General features: G+C 35.7%; 1 protein-coding gene and 1 long non-coding RNA gene across 50 annotated transcripts in view; one reads left to right on the top strand and one right to left on the bottom strand.

Moving 5' to 3' along the window:
• Positions 1-20,075, top strand: part of LOC137490042 (uncharacterized) — an 846,477-nt gene that overhangs the window by 31,959 nt on the left and 794,443 nt on the right. The window lies entirely within an intron of this gene.
• mapk8ip3 (mitogen-activated protein kinase 8 interacting protein 3) overlaps positions 1-20,075 on the bottom strand; it is an 88,546-nt gene that overhangs the window by 52,297 nt on the left and 16,174 nt on the right. For 10 of the 49 annotated variants that reach the window (XM_073934984.1, XM_073935013.1, XM_073935007.1 and 7 more), the window contains exons 5-10: positions 16,263-16,286; positions 12,721-12,865; positions 9,174-9,408; positions 4,248-4,350; positions 3,960-4,078; positions 1,570-1,581 (exon numbers count right to left, since the gene is read on the bottom strand). In XM_073934984.1, the coding sequence (XP_073791085.1) occupies positions 1,570-1,581; positions 3,960-4,078; positions 4,248-4,350; positions 9,174-9,408; positions 12,721-12,865; positions 16,263-16,286 (638 nt within the window). 49 annotated transcript variants of the gene reach the window in all.

Genomic DNA, 20,075 nt, shown 5'->3' with positions numbered 1-20,075 from the left:
GTGCCTGTTGTTGGTGTCCTGGGGAAAAATCCTCTTGCCCACACCAACAACAGTTTATCAAACTGGGCTCGGCTCAGTCAGAAGCACCGCTGAAAGCCTCCATCATCCAGGTTAAGTTTCTGGAGGAGTTTATGAGCTCACAGATCTGAGTGCACCTCTGAAAGGATCTAGTGGACTCAGACACAGCTCAAAATGAATCGACACTGTTTTTCAGCCTTCATAAAGCACATAAACACAGTTCTTGTCTCAATAAAATCCATGTTAGCCATTTAGCAACGAAGCGACAGTCACCGGGCAGACAGAAGCCCTGCCCATGACGCGAATCTGCATCTGTTCTGAAGCGTATTTGACGCGCGAATGAATCAGATTTTGACGCGCGAATGAGGTGGGTAAACTCAAATGTTCACGTGTTTATTTACATGCGAATAGCGCAATTTATCCACGCGTTCCGCGTCTGGTGTGAACACAGCATTACAATGCAAATGCTGATACTTCTGATCAAATCTTTTCCTTTTTTTTACATAAATCTTACATGACACAAACTGTTGAAAAGCAGTGTATTTTAAAGGGCACCTATTTGACCCCTTTTACAAGATCTAAGATAAGCCTAAGATAATATCCATCAGATAATTTATTATACCCTCCAGAATCTGAGCATTATGGTGTTTGAGTACAGTGTAGCTGTTTTTGTAGCCTGTGGCTTTAAATGCAATTGAGCTGCTTCTTCCCGCAAACAGCTTGTATCAGCTTCTCATGCGCTACATCAGATAAACAGCAGTCAGTGATAGAGTCTGACATGGATGAAGCTGAAATCCAGCTCATTAGTCAAAAATACCAAGTAAATTTATTTTATGTATTTGTGAAGTTTATTCAAGCCTTTCTGAAATGATGAGTCACACACGAATGCTGATTGCAGTATGCCCATGCGCGCTTACTGACACCATGTGGCTGTGGTGATTAAAGCGGTTAAGACTTACATAGCGATTTTACTATATATTACAAGCATATTCTGTTTTAAAAGTGTTTATAACTATTAAAAACTCACACAGAGTTGTAACATATGTTTTAATCTCAGTTTCTTTGCAAAACAATGCTCTGTGGACATGTGTATACAAGTTATTTTTAGAAAATGGCGCCTGTCAATCAATTCGGAGGGTGGAGAAAAACACACTCCTACATCACATTGCGGTGGGCCTCAATGTGGGCCTATCCCTCATAGGAGGGATTAAGATCCTGTTTTAGCGTCAGGAAAAAAATTTTAAAAAGAGACTTATTGTCTTTATATCACTCCATTATGACTGTGGACACACTATACCTACACACAGATCTGTCCAAACAGCTTACAGAAGTTGATTTTCATCATTGGTGCCCTTTAAAGTACCATAACTTCAAAAATATACGGTAGAATATTTTTATTTGATATGTTTCTTAATTATAGTTTCAGGTGCTCTTTAAACGAACACAGTTTATGTTTATGTCAACGTTCAATCCATGCAAATGTCAAGAAGAGTTCAAAAAAATATATATTGAAAAATAAAAATACCAACCAATCAGTGATCAGATACACACCTGAGAACTCCCCTAGGGGCGTGGCCGAGAGAAGCACACACAGGAAGGAAGCACAGAGAGGGGTCAAGGGTCAGTGAGTGAGACGGCCAATCAAAAGAAAGATCCACCTTCACACTGAGATAAACAAATCAACAGCTCTACCTTGATAACGAAAACAGAACAAATCAGAAAGCCGCCAACATAAACAACAAAAAGTACCAAACAACAAAATGTGCTTAGGGGCAGGAGATACAGCCATGAAGAAGCAAGCATGGTATCCCAAGAGACCTTGCTTTGGGGATACGTCCAGCAGTGTGGGCTTCCTGACAAAAGGCATGCAGTTCAAAGTGCAATAAACAAGGCCCTTGACCACCATATGCTTAGCAATGGTACTTCAAATATAAAACAATAAAAATAATAATAATTAAAGTCTGTGTGAATTTTTAAATATATATATAATTATTTATTTTGCAAGTGCACACTGTTATTCTTTAGGTGAACAATTAATTTATGCAAGTTAATCTACCAAATTGTATTTTTTTGTGATCTTCAATCGAATCGTTTGTTTTTTTTCGTTCTGAGTGGGCGGTCTTTCTCTGATGATGTCAGTTTGATAGTAGGCTCGTTTAAGATGGCGAAAATCTGCACAGAACCGATCACCGTAAGATGCATGCCGGTTAGAAATATGTCACAGTTGCGTCTGCCTCGCCCTGATGTTATGATGCGACGCACTGATGCGCACTGATGCGACGGTGAGGTGTGTACCTCGGATTGAGCAGTTGGCTGCAGTTGCACTCCAATGACTGCGCTCACCAAAAGCATGATGGGAAATGACTGGCTGACAACACAGCTTAATGCTCATTGGATGAGAGACAAATTACAATATATTCTCTTGTTTTTAATAAGGTTAATATCGGGCTGTATACAGTTTATGAATTTTCGTTGATAATTAAAAAAGACAAAAACGCATACATTTATTTATTTAGATTTGCATGCAAACAAAAACAAAACACATCTTTGTAAAAACATAATAAGACCTTATATAACAAAATGTTACAAATAAATAATTAGGATGTGCATGTGCTGTATTTTATTTCTCTCTTAATTTAAAGTCATGTTTGTTGTCTTTTTCACTTTGTATGTTTGTGTGAATTTTGTAGATTGTAATTTTAATTATTCCATGAAATTCAATCAAATAAAAGATGCATACATACATAAGTTACATACTTTAACATAAGTCAAAAGCTATGTTTAATAGACCAGAACATTTTCACAGAATTTCCCAGTCTAATAGTTTTTATTCTGGACAAAGTCTTAGGCTATATATATATATATATATATATATATATATATATATATATATATATATATATATATATATATATATATATATATATATATAGCCTAAGATATATATATATATATATATATATATATGTATATATATATATATATATATATATATATATATATATATATATATATATATATRTGTATATATATATATATATATATATATATATATATATATATATATATATATATATATATATATATATATCAGTTTATATAGGTGTAAAAAGCCTGTCAAAAAAAAATCTTCTCTGTTTGATGCTTTAACATATTTGATGCAATACCATTTTTCTTTAACTTCACAAGAGGGCTAATAATTGTGTCTTCAACTGTATGTCTCTATATACCTTTTAGAAAGAAATGAACTGAAATGACTATAGAAATTGACTACTTTAATAAAATGCCAAATTCTAGGAGCATTCCTAGAAAATCAAACAAATGAACAAACATTTGTCATGACATGTCAAATGGTATCACAACTATAAACATAAACCAATTCTAAAAAAAAAAAACATGTACAAAAACACTATATTATTTACAATAAATTACCATAGTATTTTTTTCATGAGGTTATTTATTTGCGATAAAAAACGCAAACGGGATCTCCACCACTGGTGACGTTTCCAGGCGGCAAAACAGCGAGATTCTGGAAATGTCCGACTTCTGATGTACTTTTTGACCCCTCCTCTTACTACAGCCGCCTGCTCTCATCTAAATTGCAGTTAAGGTGAGGCGGACCTCAAACAAGCCTAGTTTCAGTCACAATATTCTTAACCACGCCCCTCTTATTGTTAGTTTGCTATAGAGGGAATGATGCACAAAAAGAAAGCCCCACCCCCTACTCAATATTCCATTTCAGTTGGAAGTACATCAACCTACTGAAATAAAAGTCTCAGCAACTTACAATTCACACAGACTTTAAACTATTCAACATAAATGGAGGTTACATTTAAAAATATATATATAGCCTGCATTTATGAAGAACTGTCAACCAACTGTTGATGTTCAAACATAATGAATGTTCAACCTGAGGTCATAATAAGAACTAGGATTCTTACCGAGAAGTTCCGCTCCTGCGTCCACATCACCGATGATGTCAGACTTGGCGTCTTTGATCTCATGATATAAAGAGTCAGTGTTGATGCCGAACGCTTCATTCACTATGCCCTGCGAAGGACTTCAAAAGGAACAAGAGCTTTTGTCATCATTTCCATTCAGCGTAAAGCTAGTATGAGTTCTGCTGAAGCCTTTAAACTGATTTTCTAAATCTAAATTGTGATCCTTTTGATGGACCTTTTGGTCTGATTTCGTATTTTGTACTGTTTTTAATTATGTGAATCACGTACCTGTTTCCTCCACCGAAGATTCTAGGGTCCAAGCACATATCTAGCTCTGGTGTGGAGTCTATTATTTCCTGAAACTCTGACCACTCATCACTACTGCCCATTCCTACAAAAACACCAAAAAGAAAGAACATGCGATTAGGCCTGTCACAATATTATAACATTTAACCTCCTAGGACTTAGTGGCCACATACATGGACAGCAAATTTTAGCTCCTAATTGGCTATTTAAAATACTTTGAATGTTTTATATGTTGTTACAGAAATACAGTGTCATCTTACAACTGTTTTGCAGCATCTGAAATGTCCCAAACACTATTTTTAACTGTTCAAAATTGGCAAAAAAATGTTGTTTTTACTCTCTGATAGTCAAAACATGTTAAAAAAAGTTATATGTTACATATGCATTAAAAAACAGTCAGGAAAAAGTGTTTAATGTAAATTCAGACCACAAGTCCACATAAATGGACATTATTTTTCTCTAAAAGTACATCATATCAAAAGATGATTCTTAGGTTTTATTCTAATTAGGTTCTAATAAGCTCAAATACCAAAGAGAAATAAAAAATGCAAAAAAACAAAAAAAAAAAGCAAAAAAAAAAAAAAACACCTTGGGCCTTAAGAGGTTAATATACAGTTGAAGTCAGAATTATTAGCCCCTTTCTAATTTTTTTCTTCTTTTTTAAATATTTCCCAAATGATGTGTAACAGAGCAAGGACATTTTCACAGTATGTCTGATATTTTTTCTTTTGGAAAAAGTCTTATTTGTTTTATTTCAGCTAGAATAAAAGTAGTTTTTAATTTTTTAAACACCATTTTAGGGACAAAATTATTAGCCCCTTTAAGCTATATCTTTACTCGATAATCTACGGAACAAACCATCGTTATACAATAACTTGTCTAATTACCCTAACCTGCCTAGTTAACCTAATTAACCTAGTTAAACCTTTAAATGTCACTTTAAGCTGTATAGAAGTGTCTTGAAAAATATCTAGTCAAATATTATTTACTGTCATCATGACAAAGATAAAATAAATCAGTTATTAGAAATGAGTTATTAAAACTATTATGTTTAGAAATATTGAAAAAATCTCTCTGTTAAACAGAAATTGGGGAAAAAATAAACAAGCAGTCTAATAATTCAGAAGGGCTAAAAATTCTGACTTCAACTGTATATTGACTTATCGCACAACACATGGACATGACCTCAATCATTTTTGGTGATGTGATATATAATCGCCCATACATAAAAACAATTTCTTGAAACACTTTAGCTGATTGCACAACATCTCTCTCTCTCTATTGCAGGTGTCAGTGTCAGTATGGTTAAAAAACACAATAGCATTTCCCATTAATGACTATAGTATATTTTTATGTGGGTGTCTGACAACTAAAAATACTGTAAATTCGCTTTGGATAAAAGCGTCTGCTAAATGACTCTGGCATTATTTAATGATGAGTGGCATAAAAAAGGTCTTAAAATTACAATAATATCATTCATCGCAATATATTTTGGTGCTATATTTTGTACAACAAAATGTGTATTTTGACTGGCCTGCATGCGATCAAAAAACATAGAATATGGCCCAATCCCAATTCTACCCCTACCCCTTTACGTGAACGCGCAAAACAAGGGGTGAGAAAGGGGTGTCCCCATTCTCTTTAGCTTGAAGGCGTAGGGTTAAGGGGAAGGGCTAGATAGCCCTTAAAACTGAGATTTTTTAGGACCACACTCAAAACCAAGGGGTAAGAAAATTTCCCAGATTACAGCCACAATGGCAGCATGGATGCAAAAATTGTTATTTCTTGGTCATTATTACGAGTTTTTTCATCAAACAAGCACATGTTTTAATATACTCATAACTGCATTCATGTTTTACTGTCATGCTTTAAAAAAAAAAAAAGCTAAAATAAAAAACGCACAATTTTTTAAAACCCTAATAATAACCCCTGTATATTAGTCCCCAAACATACTGACACTCGATGACACTCAAATACCCTGTCAGAAAAGTCTAGTGGCTGGGAATGGGCTTTTTACAGTGTCTGCTATTATATTAATGCTGTTTTTTGTGTTTACATAGATGAATATGGCCACTGTGTAAATGCACAGTATTACAATATTATTGCCACATTAGATTGTTATGTCTTCAGTGATTTACTGAAGATAAATACCAAAAAAACAACATAACTGGAATAACTACAACAGTCGCCATGGTCAATCTTATATGAAGTAAGAGATGATGATGGCATATGAGGACATGTACAGGTGCTGTAGTGCTGTCGCATTTCTTAAGGGTAGATTTTGTAGCCTTTCCCCTTCACACTCTGTTTCAAGGGGCAAAGGGAAGGGGAAGAGGTACAAAAATAGAATTGGGATTGGGCCTATTTATTACTTTCCAAACACAATTGCTTTATTTTGAATTCAGATGGCAGAAAATACTAGCAGGGCTGAAAAACATACTTTGTCTTTTTAGCACAATCTATACAGTATAAAAGGACTGCTGAGCAAACTCAAAGACAGCACATCTTATTAATTAATTTGTTAACTCATCATTAGTATCAGCTTTTTTTTTTTACAATATATTTATTACTTTTTTCAAATTGCATATCACAACAGATTACACAATTACAGAATAATAATCATGAAGACACAGCAAACTTTTTACCCCCCATTCTCCCTCCCATCAACCCTTTCCCTTAAAATAATAAATAAATAAATAAATAAATAAATAAACGATAAGAAAAAAAAGGATATGTTTAAATATGGTAAAGAGGGTTTCCTGAGTCTGTTTAGACCATGATACTTCCCATACTCCTAAGCTTGTTCTTGTTGTAGCAGACTGCCAACATTTACATTGTACTTGAGGAAGTTATTAAAAGGTCTCCAGATATCTTCAAACACATTTTGTTTCTTTTTGACAATGTACGTGATCTTTTCTATTAACATATGCGATGCTATTTCTTTAATCCACTTTCCTATTTTAGGTTCATTTATATTTTTCCAAGTAAGAGCTATAATACGTTTAGCTTGTATAATACACGTTTATGAATCTGACCTCTTTGCTTTGTTAGAGAGGGCTGACAGGATATGCAGAATAAAAGATCTAATAGTAATTTCTATGATGAAATTTGGTCAATTATTTCAATAACACCTTGCCAAAAGTGTTTCACTTTCACACATTCCCATATACAGTGATAAAGTGTTCCTCTCACCTCACTACACTTTATACAGGAATCTGGAATATTATCGTTAAACTTGTGCAATATAGCCGGAGTTATGTATGTTCACGTGAACCATTTGTACCGTACGAGTTTCAGGCTACTATTGATTGTTTGTATCTGAGCTTTCTTACATGCCTTATTCTATTCCTCAAGAGATATTTCATCTTCTATATCTTCTTTCCATGAGTTTAGTTTTGATTCTGAGGATTCGTTAGAGCCAGATACAAACAATCCGTACAAAGAGGAGATTGAACCTTATTCATATCAGTGTCCTATGATTGCTGCCTCTAAAGACGAAATGTTAGGAATATCTAATGAATGATTTTGAGATGAGGATATAAAGCTTCTTAGTTTAAGATATTTTAAAAAAATGGGTCTTTGGAATGTCATTTTTTTTTTAAATTACTGCAAAGAACATAAATATTTCATCCTTATTGTACATATCTTGAACTTTCCTTAACCCTTTTTCAGCCCATATCTGAAATCCTGCATCCTTTTTTCCTGGTTTAAACTCAACATTACCCAAAATACGACTAAAACGTGAGTTGTCTATGTTTTTTCTTAGATATTTGTAGTCCGAATAGAGGTATAAGTGCAGTGGTATTTGTGGTGTAACAGAGCGGGATTCTAAATCCATCCAAGAAGGAGGACTTTCAGAAGAAAAATAATACATGATTGTACGCAGCTGAGCTGCCCAGTAATACCACTAAAAGTTTGGACATTTAAGTCCTCCTCGATCGAATGGTCTATGTAATAAAGTTAGACGTAGTCTGGGATGTTTATTTTGCCAAATAAAATTGGTAAACAGTTTCCTAATTCTAGTAAACAACGATGAGGGAGGGGGTTTAGGGATATTTTGAAACTAATAAAAAAATGTAGGGGGTATATTCATTTTTAGGATATTTATCCTGCCAATCATTGAGATGGGTAGAGATGTTCCCATTATGCCCTTTTTACAAGATAAATTCTCAGGTGTCCCCAAAAAAGCAGCCGCAAGGTTTCAGCTCTAAATACCACATGACTCGTTTAACACATCATTCCGTGCTGTTTTTTGGTCAACACTAAAATATAGTTTTCATGAGTGTCTCTTTAAATGCAAATTAGCTGCTGCTTCTTGTCCCTGTCTGGAAAAGTGCTGTGCCTTTACAGCATGTGTCTCAAATACTCTGGTAATAACAAACAAAGAGGTGCAGCACGCTTTTAAAAAGCTGGCGAACAGACAACATACTGTGTGAATAATAAAACGAGTCAAGTTTGTCAAAATTAAACCAATTTACGTAATGTCTGTAACTAATTCCCTCACTTCCCATGCATATTTTGAGCATAAAGCATCTAGATTGATATGTCATTTTTATTGTTTCGTTCCACTTATTTATTATTCAGATCAATCAGTAATCAGCACTGTGTATACGTCATGTTTTTGTAATGGTGGTACAGCTCACCTGGAACCCAAGGTGATACTAAAATAAGTACCAGCTACTTGGTATTGAACTCAGTTTAAGAGCCCACAAACGTCAGTGTAACTGAACAACATGGAACCGCTAGAGAGAATAACTCATTTTGGAGTAGACTTTTCAAACTCAAAAAGCAACACTACACAGCAAATGTGGTTGGAAAATGTATAAAGCATAATAGGACCTCTTTAAAAACGGAGTTTCTTTTTTTTATTCAGTGTTTATGCTTTGACTCATTTCTTCTCATTCTCACCAATGCTGACGTTCCTGGTTTCCTGAGAGACCTGCACCTCCATGTTTCTACTGAGCCGCTTGCCAGTCCTGCGATCGCGTGCACGCCCGCGGGACGGGTCATACTCCCCCACTGACACCAGCCCATCGTTCAGGGGCGTAACAGTGGCCGAGGGAACAGATGAGGTGGGAGTGTTTGATTTGCTGCCTGTGCTGCTGGGTGTGGCTGCGACTGAGTCTGAATCTGAACCATCCTCCTTAAAACACAGAGAACAGCATATCACACACACATAGCAATGCACATACAGAAATACAATTTAAACTTCAAATTTATCACTGGCTCTCTGGATTTGCCATCAGTAGGTTTGTATATTTAGTAAAAGTTTAATTTGCGTTTTATTTTAAAAACCAATGCCAGCTTGTCTTCAAATATTTAAAACTCCCATTGAAATTAAAAAGGATATACAATACATAATATGTTTCTGTCTGTTAGCTTTAAGGATATCTATTACCTAGTTTTGCTCTAAAATAGTGACAAAACTCGCATTTAGTAAATATATAACTGAATGATCTTGCAGTTTGTCACTTCCACCTATGTCAATCAAACGATTTTTTTCTTCAATCACCTCCTACTTCAGTTTCTCATAAAATCTCGACCGCTCTTTCATATCTGACATGCCCCGCCCCTTCAAGACGTTCTCATGACGTTGATGCGCTTGAGCTCAATCACTTTCCCTGGCAGAGCTGTGATGAAAACGAAACACTATTGGCGGTTTATTTTTAAAAGGGAGGAGCTACACAATGTCCCGCCCTTTCCATTTTTCAGCTGAGATTACATCAAGCGTCTAATAAAAAAATGCACATTTCAAAGCACTTTACAGGACATTTCAGATGATAACATCACATAAATGATCTAAATGACAATGTATGACATAATATGTCTATATAAAACATGGTATTGATGTTTTGGCATTTTCCACAACTGCTCTATGATTATATTCTAAATAAACACAGATATTAATGGCAAATCCAGAAAACCAATAAATACTCAAGTGTTCTGCTGTATTTAAATAAACATTCAGAATTAACCATATAAACTAGCCAATAAGACCTTAGAGGACCAGCTGTCTAAAAGGTGTGCTAAAAGTAAAAATATGCTGCCATACGAATTCAAATAAGCAAGACAATTCCAAATGATCAAATATTTGCGCTACCACTATATCCTTTATTGTAATTTCAACCATGCGCATTTTGAGTATAAACCATCTAGATCTATACAAAACCTTTTATCGTTTACTATTGTTGATTTTCAACTTATTTAAATGTCATTCTCTCTTCTTGTGTTGATATGTATGCTCTCACTCTTATTTGTCTTTAAGCCAGGCTCACACTACATGAGTTTAAGGGCTTTATTTTTAGGATCTAGGCGCATAGTCTAAAGAGCAGGGCACAAAAAGCATTAAGGGTGAGTCTGAATCCACTTTTGCTATTTTAAGGATGGAAAAATACGCTCTGCGCCGCAGTGCATGGTCTAACAGGGTTGTGCTTATTCTCTTAATGAGTTAAGGGGGTGTTTTGATCATAACGTGCATGAAACCAATCAGAGTCCCATCTCTCATTCCCTTTAAGAGTCAGCTGTGTCGTGCCATGGCACATTTGCTATTTCACTAACGAGAAAACAATTAAACAGAGCATCTGCAGCGCAAGGATAAAGAATGAGCCTCCTCCATTCAGCCTCTTTACTTTACTTTTACTCTTTACTTTACTCCTTTACTTTTGTGGATAAGGAAACGGTGTTGTACACACTCCACTACAGACATCCAATAGCCTACATATTTAATTTCATTTGTTAAGCGCAAAAACTTGATTGAAAACTATTTCTAAATTCAGTTCTAATTTCCAGCAAAAGAATAAATGAACAATAATAATGAAGTGTGGGCAAAAAACACACACGTCCTATTCTTATGACCCATATAGTGATGCAGACATCTCCAAAACCCAACAGATCGACAAATCTAAACTAGCTTTTATTAAAACAAATATAAATATGCATATAATAAATAATTCTGCTAATAATACTGTCATGAATAATCTGAAGAAAGCCCCCCGAGGTGAAGACGGCATTTGGTTTTTATATTTATGTAGAAAATAATAATTTTTGTAAAATTTTAATCCTTTAATTTTTTTCATATGTAAACATTTTTGAGTGTTGCTGTACATCCTGTGTGTATTAAGCGTTTGATCCTGCAAATGTGCATAACTAACGCGCTCTGCACTGGACTTTAGAGCAGCTTTTACTTGGTCAACGGCACAGTCTTTTTCAGTTTCTCAGAATAGAAACGCGCCAACAATGTGCCTTAACACACCTCCTTTACAGATTGGCACACCCAATCCACAAAGTGCGCAAATTAATTTTCTATTTAAACAGCGCGGCGCAAAACGTGAAAATTAGGGTTGCGTTGGTCTGAAAACAGCAACAAATCATGCAAAACATGTCTTCCGCCTTTTTGCGCAGGGTGTATGATAGGGCCCTAAATCAGTTTAATCCCCAATTTATCCTTCTCGACATCTAAAAAAAATACATCTCTAGTTATGATTTTCAGCCTAAATTATGTAGAAATTGAATAAAAATTATGCAAAAATTATATAAAAATAAAACTGGATTAAAGCCAATGGATGTCAAAGCACTACAAATCTGTTGGGAAGTGGAAATGGAGAAACGAAAACAATATGACTTCCTCTATGTGCCAAAAAACTGCTGAACTTCGGTACGCAAAAAACAGAAGCACTTTTAGAAACCTCTATGCCTTTTTTTCTTTTACATTCTTTTAAAACCTCCTGTAACACACTTTAGTCATTTTATTCATTGTTTTAATTCTCCTATACTAGTCTCTTTTGTTCCTGTTTATGTAAAGCCCTTTGAATTACCATTGTGTATGAAATGTGCTAAATAAATAAACTTGCTTTGTCTCTAATCCTACAAGCAAGCAAATGTAAATATTAGCAGCTCATCTGAGTGAGAAATGCTCCCTCTATTATGATAACATGATCTTGAAGTTTGGCATGTTTGATATTCAAAGGAAGAAAATCTGAGAAGATTCTTCTAATAAGCATAATCTAACCAGATTAAACTCCTGCAAGATAAACCCAGCTTTAGACCAACATTTCTACAAGCTGAAAAGCAACATAAAAGATTTAAAACCAGTCAAACAGCACAACAGTTTTTTACTCTTGTGACTTGAGTCATTTAGAAAGCAGGAAGTGAAGAATCACACTATTTCTCTTCCTTCAAAGAACAGATGTTTAGCTTTGTGTGCAGAGCTGACAGATGCTTGATGTGGGACTCTGTAAATCAGACACATCTGTTCGTTTCAGATGGTTAAACTAAGATAGAACGAGGAGAGCAACGAAGATGAACAAAATTCATGGAGCCCCTAGAGGCCTGCTGGTGTCCACTGAATCCACCACCCATGAACCTGATCGTGACAAGCAGGCATGAGGGGGGAGTGGCAGACAGAATGGTGATTAGCATGACTCCTCCCACTTGGGCAGAGTCATATCTGTCACACCTGGTAGCCAGGGGCGTAGACAGGCCTGCTGAGATCGCTGGAGTGCCAGATGTCTGACGAAACCATTCTAGCCCCCCCAGGACCCCCACGTACCATGCCATCTCCACCAGGATACAAACTCAGTGACGGAGGCCGCTCTGCTTTACTGCAAACACAATAAAATAGACATAAAATGTAAAGCATTTCCCACTAAACCAACATTAGCACATAAAATGAGCAAAGCAAATCCGACATACAGGGTGAATACATACAAACAAAACCACTTAGGAGAAAGAGGTAGAGGTTTTTCAGTCTCTGACACTATGACTGCTATAGGGTGGATGGAAAGAGGGTTCATTTCTTTTACTTTTGAGAAATTAAAGGCACAATATGTAACATTTTATCATTACAATATCCAAAAAGCTCTAGGACAGTATTATACAGTATAAACTTCTGTACTTATGTTATCGCCAAAGTTTCAAAGAAATTTCCAAGTCATTTAAACTAGTGTGAAATATCTGCGTGACTACACTAATGATACAAACAGCCTTTATTTCTTATTTGGTTTAATAGAAAGGTCTCAAACTCAATTCCTGGAGGGCCACAGGTCTACACAGTTTAGCCTCTACTTCCTCCGACAGACATCAACATGGGGCGCCAGCATCAACACTTCCCATTCATTCTGAAAGAGTGACGTCAAGCATTGTCAAACTGAATTGTGGCCACTGAGGAAGTCGGGAATTTCTCAACTTTTTTAAAGTGCCAACGGAAGCGGCAGCCAATCAGATCACTTTTTATGCAAATACCTCAGCTCAGACAGTAACCAGCTGTGTTCTAATTTCATTGGCTGATGACGCTATGCAATTGCATCAACCACAACTTCAGTCTGACGCTGAAGCTCAGTGTGAATCAGGCATTGTAGTCTCTAGTAGTCTTGAACACCTTGATTAGTTGGATCCGCTGTGTTTGATAAGGGCTGGAACAGAACTGTGCAGAGCTGTGGCCCTCCAGGCATTAAGTATGAGACCTATGGTTTAATAGAAAAGAGGGAAACCCAAAAGATGCTTTAACATGTTGTGTTTTATTAGGCCCGGTACCAACCAATCTGACTGCAAACAACTAGTGCCGACAAAACACAACAGTGTTGTTGCCTCACGTTAGGTTCCATCTGGATGAAAAAGCTGCCTGTGAACGCACCAATCGGACAGCAGTCGACTGAAACAAGAGTGCGCATTCTGCGCCTGCACAAGAGGACGTCTATCCACACCCATAGGTGGCAGTAGTGTTATTTCGTTCACAACAGAATAACTAGAATTTCTGACGTGCTTATGCAAAACGGAAACAAAGCAGCGTTCAGTAGCATTACCAGATTTATTGTCAGTCACCATGAGGGGATTTCCTTGAGAAAATGTATCTGATAATTAGGGCCAGAAAGAATCTGCAGACATTTTTTGCTATTTCTGCAGAAAATTTTGTTAAAAATCTGAAAATTTATGCGGAACGATTGTGGGAGCATCAAAATTAAACAATTAATATATGAAGTTAAAATTACCTTATTAAACTTTTATTTAATATTTAAAATGCAAATCCAATTACACACCCTTTATTTGGTAAACAAAGCAAGTCTCTCATATAATATATCTACTAAAAGTCAGAAAATTTTACTTTACAAACTATATTGTGAATGAATCATATGAACATTTTCATTTAAGTCAATAATATTGCTAAATTAATTTAAAAACTAAATAAATATAAATTTACACACAAGTAAATAAACAATCAATGATGGGCTAAAAATTTGTGGAATTCTGCGCGCGCAGCTTCCATGTGGGCCTACTGATAATCTAATAATCCATATCGTGTGCAAATATTTGAGAAATGTAGCAAATTTGCAGCCAGACTCTTTGTGATTCTTCTTGGCTTGATTGTTAACTCATTACTTCACTACGTCACACTCGCACTCTGATTCATTGATGATTCTAAAAGCTGAATTTGGCTGCTACTGGAACACACCAAACCAACTAGCTGGAACAACGCTGACCAACAAAGCCCAACGGCTGACTGTTGGCTCTTGTTTTACTTCATTAGCTTTCTATTTTCCAAACGCGAGGTGCAACACATCCTTTCCTTTCCTTGACTTTTTATATCACTAGGCAACGACTGAATCAGCTGTGTATTGTGCGCGAGTGTTGCTGTTGATATTGTTATAATTGTAATATTTGATAATATTGCAAAATTCGTGATTTGTGAAGTCATACAGCTCCAGAAAACTCGAAACAGCGACCACTAGTCTCTCCTGCACCTTCAAAATTCTCTGTAGTCATAGGCCCCGTTTACACTGTCAGGTCTTGATGCCCAACTCTGATTGTTGCCTACATCTGATTTTTTTGTCTGTCTGTTTACATGTTCTTTTTAATTGTGACTCATATCCAATTCATGTGTTTACACTTGCCACACAATTAACAATGCCGTGCATGCATAAGACGGGTTCTAGCATCTGTGCCACACTAGCCACGATGGAAGAAATTGTCTTGTTTTTAGCTCTGCGAAATATGCAAAGTGTAGTGTGTATAAGCAGTGAATAGTTTAGTCCAGATTTACCCCCACGCAGTTTATGTAATGGTATGGCCCTGATATGTGTGTGTGTGTGTGTGTGGTTGGAAGATGTAGCCTTTGCTTGAGTGCGCACTGGTGTTGGAGAGAATAGTTGTTCTATGTAGCCCGTAGTGCGTGTATTAATAGCGACAAAAAGCAAACATTACAACACGAAGTTCGCCCAACTTTAAAATGATTTTGAGGCAGAGGAGGTGGGAAAGGGCCGTCATCACAGCTTGCACTTATGGTTTATATGCTTTATGATGTCCTCCACCATTCATAGAAATTTGTGGGTATGAAAGAGATCTCAGGTCTGGTGGCAAATTATGGCGACTGGCCACTTTCCTCCTCTGTGTTTCGTCTGTTATTGTTATTTACCGCATTGGTATCGCCACACACGCTCTTATATGTCAATAAACAGCAGAGAAGCACCACATTGTCGCAATTTTAAAAATGTACAGAACGGAATGCCTCAATACATCCAATCTGCCTGTTTACATGACAGTCGTGTTGTCACATATCCCATCTATATCTGATTTATTTCCACGTATGAAGGAGGCCTGAAACTGATCTTTCCGAATGCATGCGTTTTTTTATGTTTACATGGCCATAAAACAGATCCGAACTGTGTCACATATGAGCAAAAAAATCGGAATTGGGTCACATTTAACTGGCAGAGTAAACGGGGCCATATTGACAACACAAACACTGCAGGCACCTCAATGGAAACCCCACCTTTGCTTTCATTTGATTGATTGAAAAGACGCGACTGCCATATCATGCTTTTTTTTTTGCAGGAGTCCTGTAGGATAAAATGAAGAACACTGCCATGACTCCACATTCATTCACTGTGTCAGCAAAATACATTTTTGTTTGTTTTGAATACACGCCCTCTAGTGGCAAACATTACATACTGTGCCTTTTAATAGGAGATAATGAGACTACTGGGATACACAGGCGTATTTTACCTTTTCCTCCAGTTGTGTCGTTGACTGCAGAGACACACACAGCGGCACACGTACATGAATAAAGAAAGAAAGAGACAAAAATAATGTGAACATACACACACTTACAAACATGGTCACACAATACTTACACAGGACGTAACGTCACATTACAGTATGCAAAAAAAAAAAAAAAACTCAATGAATTCAACAAATTGAAAACATGACAAAATCAAAAACAGCTTGACTATCATGATGGGTGATTATGCAACCCACAATTTCAGAAAGCACACACTGCGTCACATTTTTAATACATTTTAACAGAAATCAGAAGATAGGAGAAGATACACCTAAAAATATTTTAAAACTCTATAGGTTTTAAATGAACAATAATAATAATAATAAAAATAATAATAATAACCATAATAATAATAACAATAATAATAACAATAATCAACTGTAGAAATAATAATAATAATAATAACAAAATAATAATAATAATAATAACAATAACAATAATGATGATGAAATAATAATAACAAAAATAATAGTAATAATAATAATAATAACAATAATGATAATAATAATAATAACAACAATAATAATAACAACAATAATAATAATAATGACAACAACAACAACATTAATAACATTAATAATGAAAGCAATAAACGAATGCAAGAAAAAAGCTATAAAAAAACTCAATAAATGTACCAGAATCATGTTGCACTGCTTACTTCAACCTTAATTACCTTTTGCACAATATTAGTCCTTAAATACCTTTTTTTGCACAATATCCTGCACAACGTTGTTCAGTGTTGCCTGGTTATGTCCAAAAATCTATTTATTTTTATTAAACCATAAGAATAACCATATTTTATCCATACTCTACAGAAGAGAAAATATCTCGTTTATAGTTACTATATACTTTACAGTTAGTATAGTAGCTTATAGTTACTAGTCCTATTGGATTGCGACCCCTGGGGTAATTATATTATATTAAAGACACAGCATAAGCGTCAGATGCAGCAGATTGAATTTATAACACGAGGTTAAACTTTCTGGCCCATTTACAGGCACTGATAAACATTTGAAAAATTAAACGAAAGTTTGTGTTAATGTTATTGTTTGCATGCAATGTTTCTGTATTTATAACCACCTCAGAAGATATTGGGGGTCACTGGCATTAATATTTTGGGGGTCGTGGACTGAAGAAGTTTGGGATCCCCTGATGTAAAAGTACTTGTTTAGCCCGTCTTATGTGTAGAGTTTAAGTATTTTATTTTATAGTATATGTTCGTTATGCATTGTTTTTGTTTTTTTAAATAGCTCTGATGTCCAGTGTTGTGTTTGTATTCATGAATAATCTATGTAGCACCGTTGTCCTGTAAGACACGACATTTCGTTCCTCTGTATGTCCACGCATGTAGCGGAATGACAATAAAGCTCGACTTGACCCAATAATAATAACAATTAACAACAACATCTCTCTCACAACTCTCTACCAAAATTGCTTAACTGGTTGTAATTGAGTCTGTTTAAATGGAAATAGAAACGTGTGAAATTTATGTGATAATCCAGTGTGACTAAAAGCCAGCCACAACATTAGCTCTGACTAAGCAAGACATGACAGTCTGTCATTGAGCATCATCACCCAGTGCTTAGCAACGCTGTCTCCAAGACAACTGTTCTCATAATGGGCCATTTTGTACCAACAAAAATCTAAAGCAACTGACACATACATCAAAACAGCAACTCACAGTTATAACGTATATGAGCAATAACCTTGTAGATCAACACTGAAAAGACCTAATTGAAATTTTTTCTAACTGGTTAGCCATGACATATTACTTATAAGTCACAAGTGTCCATTTTTTGAAGTTTATACATTATGAAATCTGTAAAAAACAAGTTTACATTGATGTTTGGTTGAGCGACAAGGTGGCGCAGTGGTTAGCACTATCACCTAAGAGCAAGAAGGTCGCTGGTTTGAGTCCCGGCTGCATGAGTTGGCATTTCTGTGTGGAGTTTGCATGTTCTCCTCGTGTTCGCGTGGGTTTCCTCCAGATGCTCCGGTTTCCCCCACAGTCCAAACACATGCGCTATAGGTGAATTGGGTAAGCTAAATTGGCCGAAGTGTATGTGTGTAAACGGGTGTTTTCCAGTACTGGGTTGCAACTGGAAGGGCATCCGCGGTATGAAACAAATGCTGGATAAGTTTTGCTGTGGCGACCCCGACGAATAAAAGGACTCAGCTGAAGGAAAATGAATGAATGATGTTTGGTTTGTTAGGATGGGACAATATTTTTTGAGGGTTAAAATGATCTAAATATTGAGAAAATCACCTTTAAATTTGTCCAAATTAAGAAATGAATATTAATAATGAAAAAGTTAGTTCTCGTATATTTATGGCACTAAATACTCAAAATTATGCAATATGCACCACTGTTCTTGAAATAACAATTGCCGAGAAAAATGCAATTTTTATTAGCTATGTTTTAAACCCATTAATTTATTAAGTGATAATAAAAGACGCAGGTAATTAAATATATTTTTTCCAGAGTTAATTAATTCGAATTCAGACTAAAAAACTGTGTCATGGTGCAAACATTTAGTCTTTAAAACACAATGAATGAGTGAAAACCTCAGCAGATATTCTTAATCTAATTGACCCTTTGCTAAGCCCCGCCCTCCTTAGTTACTGTTGTTACTGTCAAGCTTTCGTGCCTGGCACGTCTATTACAATATGTATGCGATGGTGTCAGATATTCCCATGGATATAAATAGTCATTTTTGGCAAACAGGTGAGATTTCTGAGAAAGCCAGACAAAAAAGGACTGCAGTATGCATTACAGGGGTATATTCATGACATAGGCAAACGATTAGAAAATAAATTGATCAAAATTGAAGCTAGGTTAGCCAAGCCGCCTCATTTGCTAACAGCTTAGTTCATGCACAGCAGGAGAGGTGAAATTTTAAATAATCTAATAATAACTAATTAAACTGTGATTTCTCTTTTTTTTAACCAAAAAGCCAGATAGATTAATTGTTGTGCAATGAAATATAGCGTTACTAACCGACGAGGAAACACGCATGGACAGTGCTTCTACATAATTAATTCATAGAAAGAACAGCCAGAAAGGCGAAATTGCTGGAATTTTGTGCCAAAATTCCATCATTTATCCATAGCAATGTACAGTAGCTATAACATGTTTGTGTATGTTTGTGTGCTCTTTATACAGTTTCTATTCTAATTTGCAGTTAAGTGGAAAAATAAATCCATTGAAATGCAAATCAAGGTATAAATAGCAGAAGTGAACAGATAGATTTTCCCTACCAGCAAATATTAATCCGACACCAAATATAAAAGCAGACACTAACCCCCTAAAACATCATCACCCATGACTAAATCTCCAAAAGACTAATGAAAACATCGGTAAATTGCAGCTCTGACATGGCCATGAGGGTTATAAATGACTGAAAAACAGCTGCGGGTGAAGTATATTGATCGCAAGTGCTCAGATTGTGATCACATCTCAGGTTTTGTTCTGTTGATATGTAATTTCAAATATTTGTAGCTCGAAACAGATGGAAATATGACAGAAATTAGTACGACTACTATTGTGAGGGCTTAAACGGAACAGTGCTCATAATATTGACCTTATTCTAAAATGCGGAAGTGTGGCTGTTTTCGCGATTGTCTTTGAACTTCCGATTCAGTCGCCTATGGGAGAAATGACTAGGAATAATAAACGGCAGAAAACGGTCAAACTACTTGCTCTACAAACAAATGTTTGCATGACTATACAGACCATGTAGAATAATATAATAAGGAAA

This window comes from Danio rerio, chromosome 3 (genome assembly GCF_049306965.1).
Source record: "Danio rerio strain Tuebingen ecotype United States chromosome 3, GRCz12tu, whole genome shotgun sequence".
Lineage (NCBI taxonomy): Eukaryota > Metazoa > Chordata > Actinopteri > Cypriniformes > Danionidae > Danio > Danio rerio.
The sequence above is the reverse complement of the archived record's forward strand: the minus strand, read 5'-3'. Positions and strand labels throughout refer to the sequence as shown.